The following is an 18,687-nucleotide window of genomic DNA, read 5'->3' as shown; positions in this document are numbered from 1 at the left end:
TAATGCATGCAAGCAGCTGATGACAGGCCGGCTGCACATCCAGCTCCTTGAGAACCGGGCTGAATGGATCAGTCCACCCCACGGTTCAGCCAGCACTTTCTGTACTGGACCACATCCCATTAAGTCATTTGGCTTTCCTCCTTAGAGACGTACAGTTACAAACGCTTTTACAATACAGTACAGTTTAATTATGGTGCCAGTAGAGGTTCTGTCTACTCCTGCTATGATGCATTGTTACCATTGAAGAATAAATAACGGCAATCTACTTTGGCCTTTATCTGGTTGTCATCTTTGCATTTGTAAAAATGAAAAAAGGTTTGTTTGATCAGGCAGGCCAAAGGGAGGGGGGCAATGCTCGTGGATGTTGGGGGTCTTGAAGACAGCTAGCGTCCCGTGTTGTGTGCGTTGGTGGTGCTCCACAGCTCAGGGACTTCAAAGAGCTGAAGGCGGTGATGTGAGAACCTGCATCTCCAATGTCCAGCCATCTATGTTCCCATCTCCCCTTCATCTCCCTCCTCTCTACCCCCTCCGCTCTGCCCCCTCTTTACCATTATCCATCTCTTCCTCTGCCCCCCCCCCCCCCTCCCTGTCTATCTGAACAAAGCCAAAGTAACAAAGAAACAAACAACACCTGTCCATCTTCCACCTAGTCCCGCCCACTGCTCTGTATGTCAAGTGCGTGTCTCTGCAGTGCGTGAACACGGAGTGGACAGCTTCTCCTCCTGGGGCCACTCCTTCCACCTTGGAGCGCAGCGCAGGAATGCAACAGATGCCCCCACGGCCGCCACGTGACCCATCGCCTGGCTTCATGGTTACAACCTGTCAGGGTTACTCTCTCAGACATGAGATAAGCCGCCAAACAGAGGGCTGTGTGCTATCTGCAGGCCTCGCTGCGGCGGAAGCTTTGACGACGGCTTGGTTCCTGCAAGGTTTCCTAAGGTTTTCTAAGTTTTGTGTTGATAGCCTTTGGGGGGACGGTAATAGATACCATTGTGGAGTGGAGTCTATGGTTGTTTGGAGAGGCTATGTCTTGGTTCTGAGGAGTTGGCTTGCTGCTTGTTTAAGAATGGCAATGCTCTCTATTTGTCATCTTTTCTTTGTAGGTGGAATTTCTGCTTGAATTCCCATTCACAAAATGTTTTTGTCGTTGTTTGGGTCCCAGCTCTGGAGGGGGGAACAGGACTTGTACCAGGTGTGCTGTCGTGTTACAGTCCCCGGCACAGCTGGGGGTGTCTGGCCTAACATCTGCCTTTCCTGTTGAGCCAGCAGACAACTTCATCACTTTGTTGTTACATTCCTTGTTTGTCTAGGTCCTTTTATTTTTTTTAGAGTCTCGTCTCGACCTTTCAATCTCCTCTTCTGCTGTCCTCCCCCACAGACTCATTACTGATAGGGTATAGCTGCTAATGCTATTCCTGTTTATCACAGTTGGAAAACGGTTTTCAATTAAGACGGCAAGCTTCATCATCCAATGTCTCTTCATGTATGACTTCAAACATGCCCTTTTATGTCTCCAGAAAACAAACAGAATTAAACTCATATTTATTTTGATATCTATTTGTTTGATATGGCCCATCTGCTCTTCCATCTGATGTCTTCGGGGGCGGGGAGAGCCGTGGGATGTTTTTTTAATGTACCACCAAGGATATATAAAGATATGAAACATGGTATCTTGCAGGACTGCTGAACATCACCGTGTGTTTATCTGGAATTTGAGACTCTTCTATTGAAACTGATGCCTTTTACTTGTAACCTTAGGCCCCCGTAACGTGATGTATTGTAAATTCTAGGTTGTAAATCTATTCCCACTGTTTAAACACCTGTGGTAGGCCCCAGTTGTTGGCCCTGCAGCTATCTCAAACAGTCCGGACTCTGCATGAGTCACTGTCTGCTGTAAAAATATATCCTGGATGAGATCACGTCAGACTTTGATTCAATTATGTTTTGATTGTTGATGTTCATTCTATAACCACTGTTTGGTTTGGCAACACGAGAACTCCTTATTAGTCACTTTTTAACTTAACATGAAGTCATTGTCAGGTAATTGGCAAGTTCATTCAATTACTTTATCGTCTTTTTCTACACAAGAGATAAAAGTGGCGAATGTACGGTATCAGTTAATCGGCCATTACGTAGCAGTTTGGCCGCCAGTATTTGCTTCTATTGTCAGGGTACTGTGGCTTTGACCTCTGACCTGTGACTTAAACTTGTCACGGCAGTTGAAATAGGACTGGAAGTTAATGTCTATTGTTACCCTGGAAACAAGAGGCCAATCATAAACCATCACAGACCAACTGTCATCTACCAACTATTAAAAACGTGAATCATCCATGTGTTCCCTGGCTCTAATCCTGGGCTAATTTTGGAGTTCAGCCATTAGAGGAATTCCTATAGTTAGTGTTTGGCCCCGCCCCCTTGGTGGTCCTGTCCTATCAGGGGATCATTGACATGGCTGACTGCTCTCCACCTTCCCTCCTAAATCACTCCCACCTTAGAAAAGTCTTTGTGTGGCTTTCTTGACGTGGGGGTGGGGAGATGTGTGGGGGTGGATTAGTCTTTTTGTGTGGTCGTTGCTTCCCCAGCCATCGTCCCTTTCCCTAAAACCTGACTGCCTGTCTGCCTGCTCACCGGCCCTGTCTCGCTGGTTTGCTGTCTGACTTTCTTCCGGTCTGTTTGCTTGCCCTGCCTGTCATACTGGCTGTCTGACCCCACCTGTCCCCATGCCCTGTCTGTCTGTCTGCTTGCCCTGTTGCCCCCTCTGTCTATCAATCCAATCTACCTGTCTCTCCATCTCCTTGAACCAGAAATGTCTGCTTGCCCGTCTCTCAAACTCACTTCCTGTCTGCCTGCGCTACCTGTTTATCTTTATCTGTTTGTCTGACTCCTTTTTGGTCTGTCTGTGAGCGACCTATTTGTCTCTCTCTGGTACCTGTACCTGTGTCCTCTACACAGGGCTGTTTCTCAGAGACTTCAGATCTGGGCTCTGACTTGCTCGTTAGAGACAGTTAGACGGCGGACTGTGTTTGCCCTATCAGTTATCAGTGTTTGCTTTGAAGTCTAGCTTAACATTCCTAGCGCTGTGTGCTAATTAAAAGGCTCTCCGTTGCCCTTTCACATTTCCTAATGTGTGTTTGTGTGTGTGTGTCCCTGACACCCAAACCTATATTTTCCAACACTCTAAATAGTGTCCTTTAGGGGTTGACGTCATGGAAGGCAGTAGATTTGTTCTTTGTTATGAACAGAATGCTTCATTATGATTGGCTTCCAGGGTTTTGCGTTGTTCGGGGCAGCCTACGGTTCAGCAGTAGAAGCCTACCCTATCTTCCCTCCCTGTTTCCATAGTAACCCAATTAGTTCCCCTCCGGTACGGACCTCGTTGTTTATTATTTTTCATTGAAGTACTGCGTCACTGCCGGGGGTCACCATAGTAACGCCGGCTTGACCTTTTTAATATCTCACTGGCAGCCCTGAGGTCGCAATAACAGTGCTTGGGCCGGCCGGGACATCAGTTGCTCCCCTGCTGTGAGTTAGCGCCGTGTACCTAGGGCTCAACAGACAGACCTACCGCTGGCCGCAGTGCCCACCCGCGCCACACGGAGCGCTCTACTTTTTGAGAACCTTTAAAATAATCGCTCCACAACTGGTTTAGTCTCGGTCAAATTAAGCGCCAAGGTGGCCCCCGATAACACCTGCTTCAGACAACGTCCCGGGGAGTGTACTGATCGAGAGTCCCCACCCTCGTTGTTTTTCAGTGATTTATCCTGTTATGTAGCCTGTGATTTATCCTTTGTGTATGTTTATTTTACTATAAATCGCTTTGGCTCTCCTACCAAGATAAGGTTGTTTAGCTGAGGAGTGGCTGTGCATGATGATAGTGTTTGAATTAAGTTGATTTTTATTGTTCTTGGCATCTGGAGCTGAGCGGCCTGTCGTGAGGGATCCAGACCTGGACTGGTTACTCAAGGTTTCCTATACAGTAGCTGTAATTACCTCTTGTCTCCTCCACATAAAACCTGCCTCTGCACAATGCTACCCAGATATGTCCTCTGACATGAGTTTATTAGGAGTCTTCATACGCATTTTGTGCCAAATCTCTCTCTATTGGATACAAAATAAAATGGACCCGAGAAACCGTCCTCTCCACCCCTCACACGAGCTTATCTGCGGCTAAATAACGTCAAAATTAACCTAACAAAGGGCTTCCTCCTAAAGATGTAAAACCATGTTTGGGCCTTTGAGTTCCCCTAAGTACTAAAACCCGTGGAGTGCTGAGCTGGGGGCGCTGCCCGACCGCCATTGTCTCCCCCATTGAAGACTCTCTCGCTGGGTGAACTCAGAGAGCAGATTGGTGTCAGCTGAACCGTTAAATCTCACCAACATACTCCGCTCAGCTGATCCACAGAACGCTGCCTTTAATAGACATAGGACCCGGCACTTTGATCCCCCAAATTGGGCGAATCAAGGGTCTTGTTGCGTTTTTGTTGAGGAACATCTTTGCCTCTTCTGGGCGCTGGTGTGTTTGAATGCGTTTAACGCGGGACTGCCTGTCCGCTCTTTCTTTCTTTTAAGTTCTCCAGCTGAAGTAGTGCACTCATGCAGGCCTAGACTAAACACATCCCGGTTGGACTCGTCTGGAGATGGAATCTGCCGGTTGCATCTGCCGCAAGCAAACGTTGTGACTCCAGAGTCCTGAGTCCTTTGATTGTTCTCGTTGGGGAACAAATTGTCCTCTTTCTTGAATCTAGTATTAAAAGGCTTATTTATATATATATATAGAACATGTTATAAATGTTATAAATGTTACAAGTATAAATGTTGGCCTATCTCGTGTTCTTGTGAAGGCCATTGTGTTATTGTGAAGGCCATTTTCCCATCGTGCATCCAAACCAGATACGAGTTTCTCTGACACAAGCTTGTTCTGACCTTGCTCAAAATCTCCATTTTCAACATATGCCGCTAGGCCCAGGGGTGTCCCAATCGCTCAGTATTTACGCTAAATAAGCAGCTTAGCACCCCAATGACACTGAAGCCCTTCCTCCGGCACAGGAAGCACAAACCTGTGGGAAACCGGTCAGAGAGATGCAGCAACCACCTGCCCTTTGACCCCCTCCCCCGAGACATTCCGATAAGAATCTGTCGTAAGCAGGAAGTGATGTCACTGCCCCAGGGGGAAAGGGGCTTCTCTTATTATAGACAGCGTGCCGCCTCCGTCTATGGAAAGGGGGCCGATTTGTTACACGGGACGTGCAGATGCATGCAGGGTAATTTTAGCTGTGCTCCAGCAGAGGAATGATCCCCTTGCGGTGCGGTACAAGCGGGGCGCACACTAGCGACCAGTGTTCAAAGCTCTGTGCGGAGAGTGGTAACTAGTTAATTATGGGGAGTGCGACAGACGTGTAGACTGATTTATACCCAGGCCTTTGTTCCTGTTTTCCAGCTGAGTTTGGTAATTACATAGCTGATGGAGATGTTAGATGATAAAGCCTCCAATTTCCTTTCCTGTGTTTAATGTTTGGAGTTAGACAAACTCCACTGAAAGAGGAAGGATTCGGGCTGCTTTTCAAAAGTGGTCCACGTGGTCAAGATCTCTGTTCAATTCAAATATAAATAATAGCTCAGTAAATGATGGCTCACTATTTAAAAGTGGGGGTGAAATAATCATGGCTGACGCGTTCAGGCCAAATTAAAGGTCAAGTCGGCGGACGTGGTTAGCTGACGTAGCTAACATTGCACGAGTGGATGTTTTCCTTCCTGGTGCGGGTATACTGAAAAGTGTGATTTGAATAGAGTGGTGATTAGAAGATAAGTCACTCTGTTAAGTAAATGATGGCTTCACTATTGGATAATAAATGCCTAAAAATGACTCACTTAGACCATGTAGCCATATCAGGTCACGTAGCCGGATGTGGCTAGCTTCTGTAGCTAACATTGAGATGTAGGTTTACTTCCTTTCTGGCTTAAGTTTACTGACGCTGACAGTGTCCAGAGGGAGGCTGGACTCAATCCCAGAACATCATCCTCTTGAAAGACAGCTAAAGTATGGTTACCCTGTCTCCAACCAAGCCCCACAACCACCCACACCCTATCTGCTATATGAGAAGGGGGGTGGTGGTGGTGGTGGTGGGGGAGGGGGGGGGGGAGGCCGGACATGAGATTTGGCGTTAACGTAACTGTTTATGCAGCTGTTAAATGTCGGACATCTGCGTTGAGCACTGCATTAAGCAGAGGAGAATCCAAGAGGCTGGGCTTTCTGTTTGACTTGAATTTCCTTGAGTCTTTTGCATCACATTGTTTTGTAATGATAGTTCACCAAGGCAACGTCACCAGTGAGTGTTACCAGTGAAATATTTAGAAAACTCTTTCTAAGAAACTTTGACGGAAATTTGCAGGCCAGAATTGTGCTTGAATCGGTTTCATCACCTTGGAGGTGGGATTTCGTCAGTGTTAACATTGTTGGAGCAATCTTTTAGGCTTACTTCTTAAAAACACAAAACATGGTGTCCTATTTAACAAATGCTGTCATGTGCCTCTGGATATAAACCCACATCTCGCCTTGAACCTCAAAGTTCCATAGCACAGAAATGATAACAAGGCCTCAACAAATGTCTGACTTTGTGCCTCTTCCCACCTATTGTTACAGATGAGGGAGGCAGATATCAGTAATCTGAAAGTCCCCAGGCTCTGTTTGCTGTACCAGCATGTGCATTTGCATTGTCAGAGAGCTGCAGAAGTTCATTGTTGTGGGTTGTTTTTGTCTAAGACTAAACCCAGACGTCTGTGAGATGGCCCAATTGATGTGGTTCTTCTTAAAGAGTCAAAGAGATCTACCGATGAGCCATCGTGACTCTAGTCATTTTTCTTTCATGATCTTTACACTAAATCCCTGTCCCGTCAGGGTATTGTTGGACCACAGCCATTTGTCCTCACATCCACAGTGCTGTTGTCCACCTGGTGAGGGCTCTCCCTGGGGTTGGATTCGGCTTTGTTTTAGCGAGGTCTGCCGCAGTCTCTCGGTGGAGGAGGGCCACATGAAGCCCCCTACTGGGCCCCTTTGTCTCTGCTAACGTGGACACTTGGCCGGGCCTTCGTTTGTTCCTGCTGCCCCTTGTTTTGTAACACCTAGGGGTGGAGGTAGCACTTCTTTGGTGGCCCCAGCAGTTAAATCCTAGCCAAACAGACCATTCCCTTGTGGCTCTCACTCTGTCAGAGGGGGTTCTTTGTCTTGCTTTCACAACTTTTATTTATTGAGTTGTTTTTGAATAAATGTAGTGTGTGGGCTGCATTTTCCTGATCAAACATACAAAACCTAATTTCTTCACCCGAATGTTGCATTAAACCCCCTTTTGTAATAGCGGCAGAATATGAATAATGTTCAACTGTTGTTAACTAATGTAAAGGAGAAGGTTGTAGATTATTCCATGTACTTTGCTCTCAGGCATTCCCAGGTCATTATGGATGGGGACTTTAAACACAAGGCTCCATGCAGGGGGAAATCACAGGCATTCTTGCAGTGTTCCTTTTAAACTGGTAACCAGGCAATGAAAGCCCAACCCAAAGTTCTGAATGACTAACGACAGGGCACTACCACCAGCCACTAAAGGCCGTCATTACACGGCTCTTCCAATTGGCAATCCCACCGTTTCAGAAGCCCCCTACCCACTTGCCGCCCCCGTCTCCCCCCGTCCCCTGTCCCTCGTCAGGACGGGAAGCGCTGCCTTTATACCCACAGGCCGCCGGGGGAGGGGGGGGGGCTCAACACAGGCTAGATGCTTGCAGTGATTTAACGGCGTCAGCATTTAGACGGGAGGCGGGACTCCCATCCAAGAGAGAGACTCGCGGACTTACATACCTACCGGAGCAGTGTGACCTAACTCGCCAGATAAAAGATTAGATGTTCAGTATAGGGAATGACCCCTCTCCGGGATATAAGGAGACGAAACTTGAGTCTCTTTGAATTGAATTACCACAACTTCACCACTTTGTCAGTCATAAAAAAAAAGGTAGATGTTTAGAATAATACATGAGACCTGATAACGGACTAACCTGGAACATGGCATAAAAGCCACGGACAAAAGTAAATTTCTTAAGCCGTTTGGGAATTTCTCTACACCTTCCCCCTTATTCAAATCCTTTTCAAACAGAATTAAGTGCTCTGAGGCCGACCAGGCGCTGGCAGTGACGGTATGCTGTCACTCTGATCTTTTCTTTCCTTAATCAGCCGGTTGTTTGGTGTCGGGTCTCCGGCTGGTCCTTCTCACCTCGTCTCGCGACGCTGTTTATCAAATACCGCAGATAGCAGCCCCTTCCACCGCAGGGAGAATTATTCCTCCCCGCCGCTGGCTATGTAGATGTTATCAACACACAGATGGGGATTTTTGCTTACATTTTTCTACATTTGTAGTCCCCCCCCCCCCCCCCCCCCCCCCTCTCTCTAATCAGCAGAAATACGACACTCTTAGTCCTAAGACCTTGAGGGTACTGAGGTCTAGACCAGACGAGCGAATGCGAGAACAATGTCCCGAACATCTGAGCGGGCGTCTCGATAATGCCGTTGGTTTCTTGCTTGCTCTCCCTATCGTTTTTCCTTTGGAGGCTTAAGCTCACAGTCGGTGGCACTACTGAATAATATCTGGAGACCTTCTCATATGTGAAAACCAAACACGGCCATTAGCACCAGCATTCCAGCCTATAGGCGCCGGTTATACATTGACAGCGTTATTAATGTATAACTGTTGACGGACTGGGTGCTGCGTAGACTCTGCTTTGTCCATTACGTGTGTGTGTGTGTGTGTGTGTGTGTGTGTGTGTGTGTGTGTGTGTGTGTGTGTGTGTGTGTGTGTGTGTGTGTGTGTGTGTGTGTGTGTGTGTGTGTGTGTGTGTGTGTGTGTGTGTGTCTAACAAAGGTCCTTTCATATACATCTATATATTGTCGGTCTTTTTTGTCTGACAGGTTTGTCCCCAGCTTTCCTCTACACGGCCTATACGTGACAGTACCAAGCCGTCACATGCAGGCCTATACTTCCTGCTCGGCTGCCCTGTTAGCACGACATCTCCCAGTCGCATGACCTCTGGCTCCTCCGCAGGGGAAATATACTCTCAAAACTCTCCTCCTGGGAGTCTGTGTAAGAGGTTCGGGTGTTGAAGTGGTGGGGGGGAGGGGGTCTAGGTGGATGTATTTTAAGAACTGGAGACAGTGTCGACAACAACGGCAACATGTTTTTCCTATATTTGACATTTCCTGCTCACTGATGGGTTGCACGCCGCGCATTTAGTAGGTCCCTGAACAAGAGCATGCCAATCACATGGACGTATTATAAGATAACCTCATCACCAAGCCGGAGCATGTGCTAGGTCTAATCTACACTAGTTCTTGTTCTTGAAGTACGGTGACCGGACGGCGATACCCGAGTTGGCCACTAGGGAACGTTTGCCCTAGCCAGGAGCAGTGAGAGTTTGGGCGTGGGAGTCTATAGGAGCTCCGTGGGTGGCTGAGTTTTGAGTCGTGGGTCTGGGAAGGTTCTCTAAAGGGGGCCAGGGTCGCAGCTAGACCCTCCTGTGCATTCCTGGGATTCCACAGAGTCCTTGTCCATGTCCTGCCCTCCCTCCGGTCCTCCCTCAAATCAAACTCTCCATTTGTACTCTCAGGGGCTTTCTTTCTGTGTCCCACTGGAGGAGGTGTAAGGTTGTCAAGCTCTGGCACCTGTTGAGGAGGTAGACCGTGTGGGGGTTGGGGGGGGATGGAGCAGAGGAGGGCGTTACTGGGGATGGGGCATTGTCACTGGTCCCTAGGAGAGGCAGCAGAACATAACCAGCAGGACTTTAGATAAGAAGTTCTTTCGTTATCTAGAATAAAGATATTGAAAGTGGCCTAGATTACCACGGCATCATGGAGAAAGATCTATGTTCACTGTTAGTCACTCTGGAAATAAGTGCTGCTCAATGAATAAATAGTGAAAAGCACAACATCATGAGTAGAAATGTAGAGTACAGAATGTAAAATGTAACTGATGGTTGCCGACGTAATGTAACCTGACATATGATGCTACTCTTGACTCTTGGAGTCCCTCTGTAAAGTGTTCATCTGGATGCACAGACAGATGTGTATTAAGAGTGTGTTAACAGAAGCCTGTTGGAGCGAACAGAACAGATGTCCTCAGTATCTGAATGGGAGACGATGCGAGGGAAACGGAGGTGGGCGGGGCCTCTGGGAGGAGGTGGGCGGGGCCTCGGCAAGAAGAAGATTGTGGCACACGTTAAAAGTCAAAGCCGTCATTGTTCATTCGAAGAATGCCATGAGGTCATGGGGGAAATTTAATTGGACCACGCTGGGAGGGGGTACTGGTGGGCCTCACACACACACACACACGTACACACAAACACACACGTACACGCACACGCACACACACACACACTCTTCCCCCCCCCCCTCCTGGATAAGCCGGCCCCAAGGCTGTGCCGGTCTGGTGGGTGTGGGCCCTGTGCAGACCCCAGACCCCGGACTCGTTGAGTCACCAGGTCCAAACACTGACTGAAATCCCTTCTCACCTGATCGGGTTTAAAAGGTACCAGATTAGTGGGCAGGGCTGTTGTCCTACCTGTTGTCTCAGGCGATGTGGTCCAGCCCTCCCTTCTCCACAATCCGTCCCCTCGGTGCCCTGCAGCACTCTCCTTTGTTTGATTATGGCATACAAAAGAGGAGTTGTCCCTAAACATGTCACTATCTGGTCCCATCTAAAGACGACCGGAGGGGTTGTCATTCATCCAGTCATTAATTCAGCCTCTAGCCCTCTGGTACGCATACCGGCTTAGTTCCGGAGGCTTCCTGAACCCCCTCCTGAGTGGGGGATCAGACCGGTCTGGCTCAGGCACGTCTCTCGCTCTCTATCTGGGATTCGAACCTACGGGCGGAAGGAGCCCTGTGTTCTTAAGTGATGTCTGGAGCTGATATCAGAATGAACCAGTTCACTTGACTCAGTCTACTGTAATGGGGTTCGGGGCTTGATATAATGGAGCCATTGTAGTCATAAGGAAAGTCATGCTTTATACGTTTTTACATTTGAGGTGCAGAGTTGGAACAACTTCCAAATAACAAGACATGTTAATTTGTCTAACCAGGGCAGAACCTAAAATGTTTATACTAAGTACTTGGTGTCCCTGCAAACCCTAGTTTATCCCATGACTGACCGGGTCATATTTCCTCTGAAGAGCAAAGAAGGTGCAATCTCAGTGTGAGTGAGTGAGAGAGTGAGTGAGACGGAGAGGAAGAAGGGAGAGAGAGAGAGGAAGAAGGGAGAGAGAGAGGAAGAAGGGAGAGAGAGAGGAAGAAGGGAGAGAGAGAGGAAGAAGGGAGAGAGAGAGAGAGAGAAGAAGAGGGAGAGGAAGAAAGGAGAGAGAGAGAGGAAGAGAGAGAGAGAGAGAGGAAGAAAGGAGAGAGGGGGAGAGAGAGGAAGAAGGGAGAGAGAGAGTGAGACGGAGAGGAAGAAGGGAGAGAGGAGATAGACGAGAGGGAAGAAGGGAGAGAGAGAGTGAGACGGAGAGGAAGAAGGGAGAGAGGGATAGAGGAAGAAGGTAGAGAGAGAGAGGAAGCAGGGAGAGAGAGAGGGAAGAAGAGAGCGAGGGAAGAAGGGAGAGAGAGAGAGGGAAGAAGGGAGAGAGAGAGAGAGGAAGAAGGGAGAGAGATAGTGAGAGAGAGGAAGAAGGGAGAGAGAGAGTGAGAGGAAGAAATGAGAGAGTGAATGAATGAAGAAGGTTGAGCGGGTGATAAGGGGGTCGGGATGCGGGTGTAGAGGAAGGGAGGAAAGGAGTGGGCGGGAGGAGCAGAGGGTGCTGATAGAAGACAGTAGGAAGGAGGGGAGAGGTTTGGTCCTCAAGGTCGTCCATGTCAGCTCGTTAGCTCCCTGGCGGTTCCTCCTCCAGCTCTCTAATCTCTTCCTCCAGGAGGACCTCTTCCTCATTAAACCCTCCATGTGACACGTATCCCCCTGGGAGGAACATCTGGGCCGGGCCCCGGGCCGTCTTATCACCCAAACACTTCCCCTCCCTTAGCCCGGGCAAAATGTTATCTGCTTGGATTGGACCCCTTGCGTTAAGACCAGAGAAGTCCTGTCAGCTGGGAATGAAACGGATCCCAGTTCGGAACGTGGTGACTTCATCCACAGTAGTAGTGATTGTTCGAAGCCCAGTGGGCGTGATGTTGACGAGATGGCAACGTGGCTTTGTAAGATGGGCTGTTTTTATTATCTACTCTTTTGCAGAAGGATCTCTTTTCAGTGTTGAGGTGTTTTGGGCAGTTGAAACCATCTCTCCCTCTGTGTGGGTCCATCCACCTGGCTCTCCTCTCCCTCTCTTTCCATCTCTCTCGCCATCGCCTGTCTTCTTCCCACCCGTTCTTTCCAGAACCTTTCCACCGCCCCCGCCTGACTCCACCTCCCTTGTTCCCTTTTTCTCTTGCTTTTCTGTTCTAGCAATTTCGCTCTCCTACTCTTTCCCTCTCAAGCCCCTCTTTCTTCTACCCTTCTTGTGTCTCACTCTTTCTTTCACCTCGTCTATCAGTCTCCCCCCCCCACCCCCTCACTATCTCCTACTCTCCCCTCTTTATCTTCACTCTCTCCCTCTCCACATCTTCTCTTTCAGTCTCTGTCGGTCTTTCTCTCTCTGTCTCTCTCTGTCTCTGTCCTTCTCTTCCCTCCCCCCTCTCTCCCCCTGTCCTTCTCTCCTCCCGCCCTCTCCCCTATATCTCTCGCTGCTGGTGTTGAATATCTGGTGCAGGTCTCAGCATGTCGGTACGGTTCCACAGAAGAGCTGCTAATGACAGGACACGTCGGGCGAGACAGCAGCTCAGACACCTGAAACACATATGTGTGTACACACATACACGTACACACAGGCTAGTCCGCGCTGAGGGAAGTAAATGGTGTTAATGGAGCAGCAGGAGCATGTGTAAAACATTGAAAGTTCTTGTGGAGATTAAAACCTGATGATACCATCTGGATCACGGAAGACCCCTTGTATCGAAAGCACATTTGGTACTCGTTGAAGTAATGCAGTTCAAACGGGGTAGAACGGTCTTCCGTCAGGGGGTCAGTAGTTTATAACTTTATATGCATGTGTTGAGGTAGTTTGAGGTTGGACAGCTGCTGGTCCATATGGAGCTCATTCATGCTACTGTAGTGTGTGTGTGTGTGCGTGTGCGTGTGCGTGTGCGTCCACTGTGGCTATAAGTGCTGTGCCCGGTGCTGGCTGTGTGCTTTTGAGCAACATCTTGCTCTCCAACATCTGGTTAGAGGGCAAGATTAAGTGACGGCACATAAAAAAATGTGTGTGCTCCCTAGATATGGTGAAATATTTGTCTTTATGCATACGAAAGGAATCTCCCTCCAACTCCCAGTCTGTCTCTATATCGTTGACCACAACCATCTCCCTCTCCCTCTCTTCCTATCTGGGGAGTCTTTCTTTGGGTCTGTATTGACATCAAATCCTTCCCCCCCTTCCCCCCTTGTCTTTCTCAGCCCAGCGGAAGCACATTCCAGCCTCCTCTCCCCCCCTCCCCCATAGGGAGGATAGAGGGGGGGGGTGACCAAGGCAGGTGCATACATAGTTTCTCTGTGCTGTCCGTCAGCCCTCCCCCCAACCCGAGTGTCTGAAAGGGTCAGGCCTTTACAGCCCGGTCCCGTTTTGAAACAGGACTTAATTAGCTAGCTTCTTCTAGCAGATTAGCTTTGTCACAGAACTTCAGTTTAGAAACTCAAAGCCTGACGGTGCTCGTTTTTACTCTGCTCTTGTTGGTGTCTCTTTGAAATCATGCATTTCATTGTGCTGTCTGTGCTTTGTGTTCAGTCATAACACTTGATGAAGTTGTGTTTCCTCAGCAACATTTGCGTCTTTGAGCTTCAAAACAATCTTTTTTTTTCTTGAGAATCAGCTGGTTTGAAACCTGCAGGGGAGCTGTGTGGATCTCCCCCTGCTAGTCTTTATGTTTTTAGTATTTTGGGGGGGTTTTTGGTTGGTTATACTGGAGAACAGCCGGCCTTCTCCACAGCGATGTCTTTGTTTGGAGTTCCCCGCTGAAGTCTTCTGCTCGTCAATACTCTGATTGTTCTGGAGGAACGGCGCTGCTCTGGGCTCCACAGAACCTCCTGGCCTTCAGCTGGGGAGGAACTTGTGGCCTGCTGGCACCCACATCCCCAGCACTCTGAACCGCACTCTGGGTTTGATTCATATGGGCTGGGTGTTTGCAAGGTCACGTTGGCTGTTGGTTTGTTGTTGTTGTTGAGTGGACTGTGGAACTCATTATTATGAGTCACGCACAGATCCTCTGGAGCGATTTGACGGTCGGTTAGCTTGAGACTCAACATAAGCTTGGTGTTTGCTTGACACTGGAATTAAGTGAGCTTGGCGTTTCCTTGAGTTTGTTTTTTGTTAGCTTTAGGGCTTACTCCAACGTGACCCACAGTGAAACCACATTACCACAATTCCCTACACTTTTCACGTTTTTTAAATAAAACTTTAGACTGGTGTTGGCTTAAGCGCTACCTGCACCCTCACTGGCGGTGAACCCGAGCTACCGCAGTTTCCCATACACTGTTGTTGGATTTGAAATAAAACGATGTCCTCATGTGTTGAATCCATGTACTTGTCTACGCCCATAAGTAACACGGCCGTCCAGCATGCAAGCAGCCCTTCCCTCATCCCTAGGCCCGTGTTAGCCCAGGTGGACCCACCATCGGGGGCTCTATCCAGCTGCCACCCGGGTCCACCCAGGGACACCCCCCCCCCCCCCATTAACAGGCGTACGCTGTGTTTGCCGTCCTGCGTGAAGGCTTGATTGCTGCGTCAACAGACGATGTTTGTCTTGTTTGTGTGAGGAATTGGTGGTGTTGTCGGAGGGGAGGGGAAGGGCTTTTAAAATGAGTTGTCGCCGACAATCTGCTCCCAGTGGACCACACACACACACACACACACACACACACACACACACACACACACACACACACACACACACACACACACACACACACACACACACACACACACACACACACACACCACTCGTAAAAGGGCCAAGTTCCCCTCAAAGAAAGAAAAGGAGGGGAAGGAGAGGAGAGCCTTTTATCAAACACTTGACACTGACGCTCTGATCCGAGGCCAGCGAGTCCTCAGAAGTTTCCAGAAGAGTTTGAGGAGCATGGTGGGGGCGGTGGGGGGAGCTGAAGTGGCGTCTCTCTGGTCGCACACATCCTCAGACCCCGACCTCCAGGAGGGATTCAAACCATCCCTTCACCTCGGGGTGCCTTCCTCCGCCGTGGGTTCAGTTCTAGTTCTCAAATCTCCCGACACCCGTAGGATAAACACACTCCCGCCTCCACTTCACCTTGTGTAATCCGTCCGTCTATCCGTGCGTCTGTTTGCGCCGGGCGGACAGACGGAGGTCAGCGGGTTTGCTGGGACACCCACGCCCCTGCCTTGATGGGCTGGCGACCCCGGTGTGTTTGCTCTGCGATTGTTTCCTGTCCCATCGCCGCCGCTTCCTGCTGCATTATCATCTCGTCACATGACCCAACCTCATATTTGCTCTCAACACACACACACACACACACACACACACACACACACACACACACACACACACACACACACACACACACACACACACACACACACACACACACACACACACACACACACACACACACACACACACACACATCCCGACTCCAACCTGGCCCACCTCTGCTAGCCCTGTTTGCTGAGCACATTCTTTGCCGGTGATCACAGCCGAAGCCCCTTCGTACACCCCCTCCCCCCCTCCCCTCCATCGCCACCCTCCCGCTGAAAGATGGCCGTCTTGTCTCCACATCTCCTGACTAGCAACTCCCTCAGTGTCCGGGTGTTCTCCAGGAACCCCCATCCCATGCTAGGCTAGTGCACAGAGCTAGCTCCCCGGGCCTGCTCAGACACGCCAGCTATGCAGGGAGGAACAGCAGTGGGGGGCCCTCCACCTACAGTACTGAGGACCCTCAGTCCTCCTCCTCCTCCTCCTCTCGCAGTCGGAATCTTTGCCGGCTGAATCTTTTAAAAAGGCTGGGCTAGACAATGCGTGTGATTGTTGCCGCGTTCGCTGCGTCCTTAAGAGTTCATTACCAAGTCGGGCTTAACGGAATAGATGATCTTCTCTGCGTGCAATCTCCCCTCGCCCTGCCCCCCAGATCTTCTGTCGCTGCAGTGGTTTGATTGTCTGTCTCTCGTTGTTTTGTGGAGTACACTGCCTCTCAGACAAAGAGGCCCCAAGAGCAAACAAGTCCCCAGACACTGTTGCCAGTGTGCTGTCATGTAGTGTGAATACTCTGTAACTCATACCCTTGGCATGCAGGTCGACAGCACTGTCGATGAAGCGACATGGGTCTAAAAAATGCAATGCATAACGAAAACGCTGTCAAAATGGTCGTGGTTGAGGGTTGTGATTGCGGAAGAGAGAATATTTCTTCAATGATTGATATCTTGGTATACCAAAAAAAAATTTGGAAGTGTCGTATTGCTATAATGCTAGTATGAAGAAGTGAGAACCTGCCAATGTGACTTTTTTTCCTCTTTTTTGTGGGATACATTTCCAAACAGCCAATCATGTGAAGTTTGGGCCAATTAAAGAACAGGATCGGGTTGAAACTGTTATGGTAGCAAAACTGGGTCCGGGCCACTGTCTGTTCTTTAGCATTCGTTATTCTTTCACCCACACAGTACAAACCAGTACAACCCACCTCACCAGTGTCTCGCCTCCTTTCGCCCCCACAGGTAAAGCCTTCGACATCACATACGTGCGCCTCAAGTTCCACACCAGCCGGCCGGAAAGCTTCGCCATCTACAAGCGGACGAGCGAGGACGGGCCCTGGGTGCCGTACCAGTACTACAGCGGCTCCTGCGAGAAGACCTACCAGAAGACCAGCAAGGGCTTCATCGGCAGGGGCCAGGACGAGAGGCAGGCCGTCTGCACCGACGACTTCAGCGACATCTCGCCGCTGACCGGCGGGAATGTGGCGTTCTCCACGCTGGAGGGCCGGCCCGGGGGGTATACATTCGACAAAAGCCCCGTCCTACAGGTGAGAAAGGGAGAGGGAGTGAGACCGTAAATGACTCATCGGTGTTGCATCCGTTGTACACCAGTGAAATGGTGAAAGATAACCATGGCTCATTTGGTTTTCTTTGACAATTTCACTGTAGGTACAACCGTATCATAACATAGTGAAAGAAAACAGCGTTTCAGTGTATTTTATAATCGTGTCCTGGCCGCGACATCTTGTTTTTCTCTGGTGACATGGTAATTGGTCTACTTGACACTTGGTATCTAATTCCCATGCGAGTATCTAGTTATATAGGGTAAAATAATCAAATGTTCTGCTCTACAAACGTCATTCGGAGGAGCCTGTTCCTTGCTTAACATCTAGCTGGCTGAAGACACAGCGGAAATTAGGTTAGAGTTTCTAAGTCTGCATACCGACGACCAACATTTGGAGGCCCTGCATGTTTTGTCAGTGAGCACTCCGCTCGCTCCCATTTGGCAGATGTAAGGACAGCTGTAGACTGCATGGCTGGGACCATGGTCCCGTTTGTCAGGGTGAGTTAGCCCTCCCCAGGGCTCCTCTGGCACAGACCCACCAGATTCCTGAAACCAAACAAACGCCAAAGAAGGTTTACCCTAATGGAGACCCGGTGGCGGGATTACCATGAGTGGCTAGATTAGCGTTAGCGACATGACCCTAACCGGAGGGAATCTCTAGCCAGTCTACTTCCTGACAATAGCTACAGGGCCCACAGACGATGCCTTTTCATACATCACTCTTCAGCCATTCTGTTTATAAAAGATTCCTGACAACTGAAAACTGAGGAAGACGAATGCATTATGTCTCCAGTGTTACACTGTTCATGGCTTTAAACCAATCTCATGTCCTCTCTTTGAATTCCCATTATCATTAATGGCGGTAAATAGCACGACCACCCATCATTCAAAGCATCACTTCCCTTGACCCTAGAGCCAGTGAGTCCAGGTTTCCCTACTCCACAGGGGGTTCGCTAACAATCATAAAGGTCTGACTAGCCAATGAGTAGCCTGTGTGTGGTTCTAGAACATCTGGAGCCTGGAAGTCATATGTAGAATTTCAAGAACACAGAGCTTCCAGAACATGAGTGCTACTATAGTGCGCTCCCAGTCACGGTCCCAGCAGCTGGTCGCCGCCACAGCCATTCCACTGGAAACTTGTTTTTGTCTCGCTCTCTCTTTGTCTCTCGCTGTTCCTAGAAGTGATTACAACGTGTGGAGCTCAGAGCTCTCCTGAGACCCATAATCCAGAGTTGTGCAATGACCACCACTTCCTGGAAACTCAGTACCGCGTGTTGATAGTGATGGATTGGGATGACGCTGGTTGTGATGGCGGTGGGGACGATGAAGGTGATGAGGGCGTTGGTGGGAGTTATAATGATGATGGTGGTGTTGAGGAAAGTGGTGGTGAAGGTTATGGTGAAGAAGGTGGTGGTGGGGGTGAGGATGACGGTGGTTGGTTAAGAGGATCATGGTTGGTTGATGAAGTTGGTGGTGTTGCTTATGACGATGAAGGTGGATGTTATGGAGGTGGTGATGATGATGATGATGATGAAGGCGTTGTGGGCGTGTGAAGGCCCGGGGTTTCCGCGGGCTCC

The 18,687-nt window shown here is 49.3% G+C and overlaps 1 protein-coding gene across 1 annotated transcript in view; it reads left to right on the top strand.

Moving 5' to 3' along the window:
- The window catches only part of lamc1 (laminin, gamma 1), a 44,782-nt gene that overhangs the window by 3,764 nt on the left and 22,331 nt on the right, over positions 1-18,687 (top strand). The window contains exon 2 of the mRNA XM_056596006.1: positions 16,789-17,093. Within this exon, the coding sequence (XP_056451981.1) occupies positions 16,789-17,093 (305 nt within the window). The remainder of the gene's footprint in view (positions 1-16,788; positions 17,094-18,687) is intronic.

Source organism: Gadus chalcogrammus, chromosome 8 (assembly GCF_026213295.1).
Source record: "Gadus chalcogrammus isolate NIFS_2021 chromosome 8, NIFS_Gcha_1.0, whole genome shotgun sequence".
NCBI classification, from domain to species: domain Eukaryota; kingdom Metazoa; phylum Chordata; class Actinopteri; order Gadiformes; family Gadidae; genus Gadus; species Gadus chalcogrammus.
This window is presented reverse-complemented; position numbering and strand designations above follow the sequence as displayed.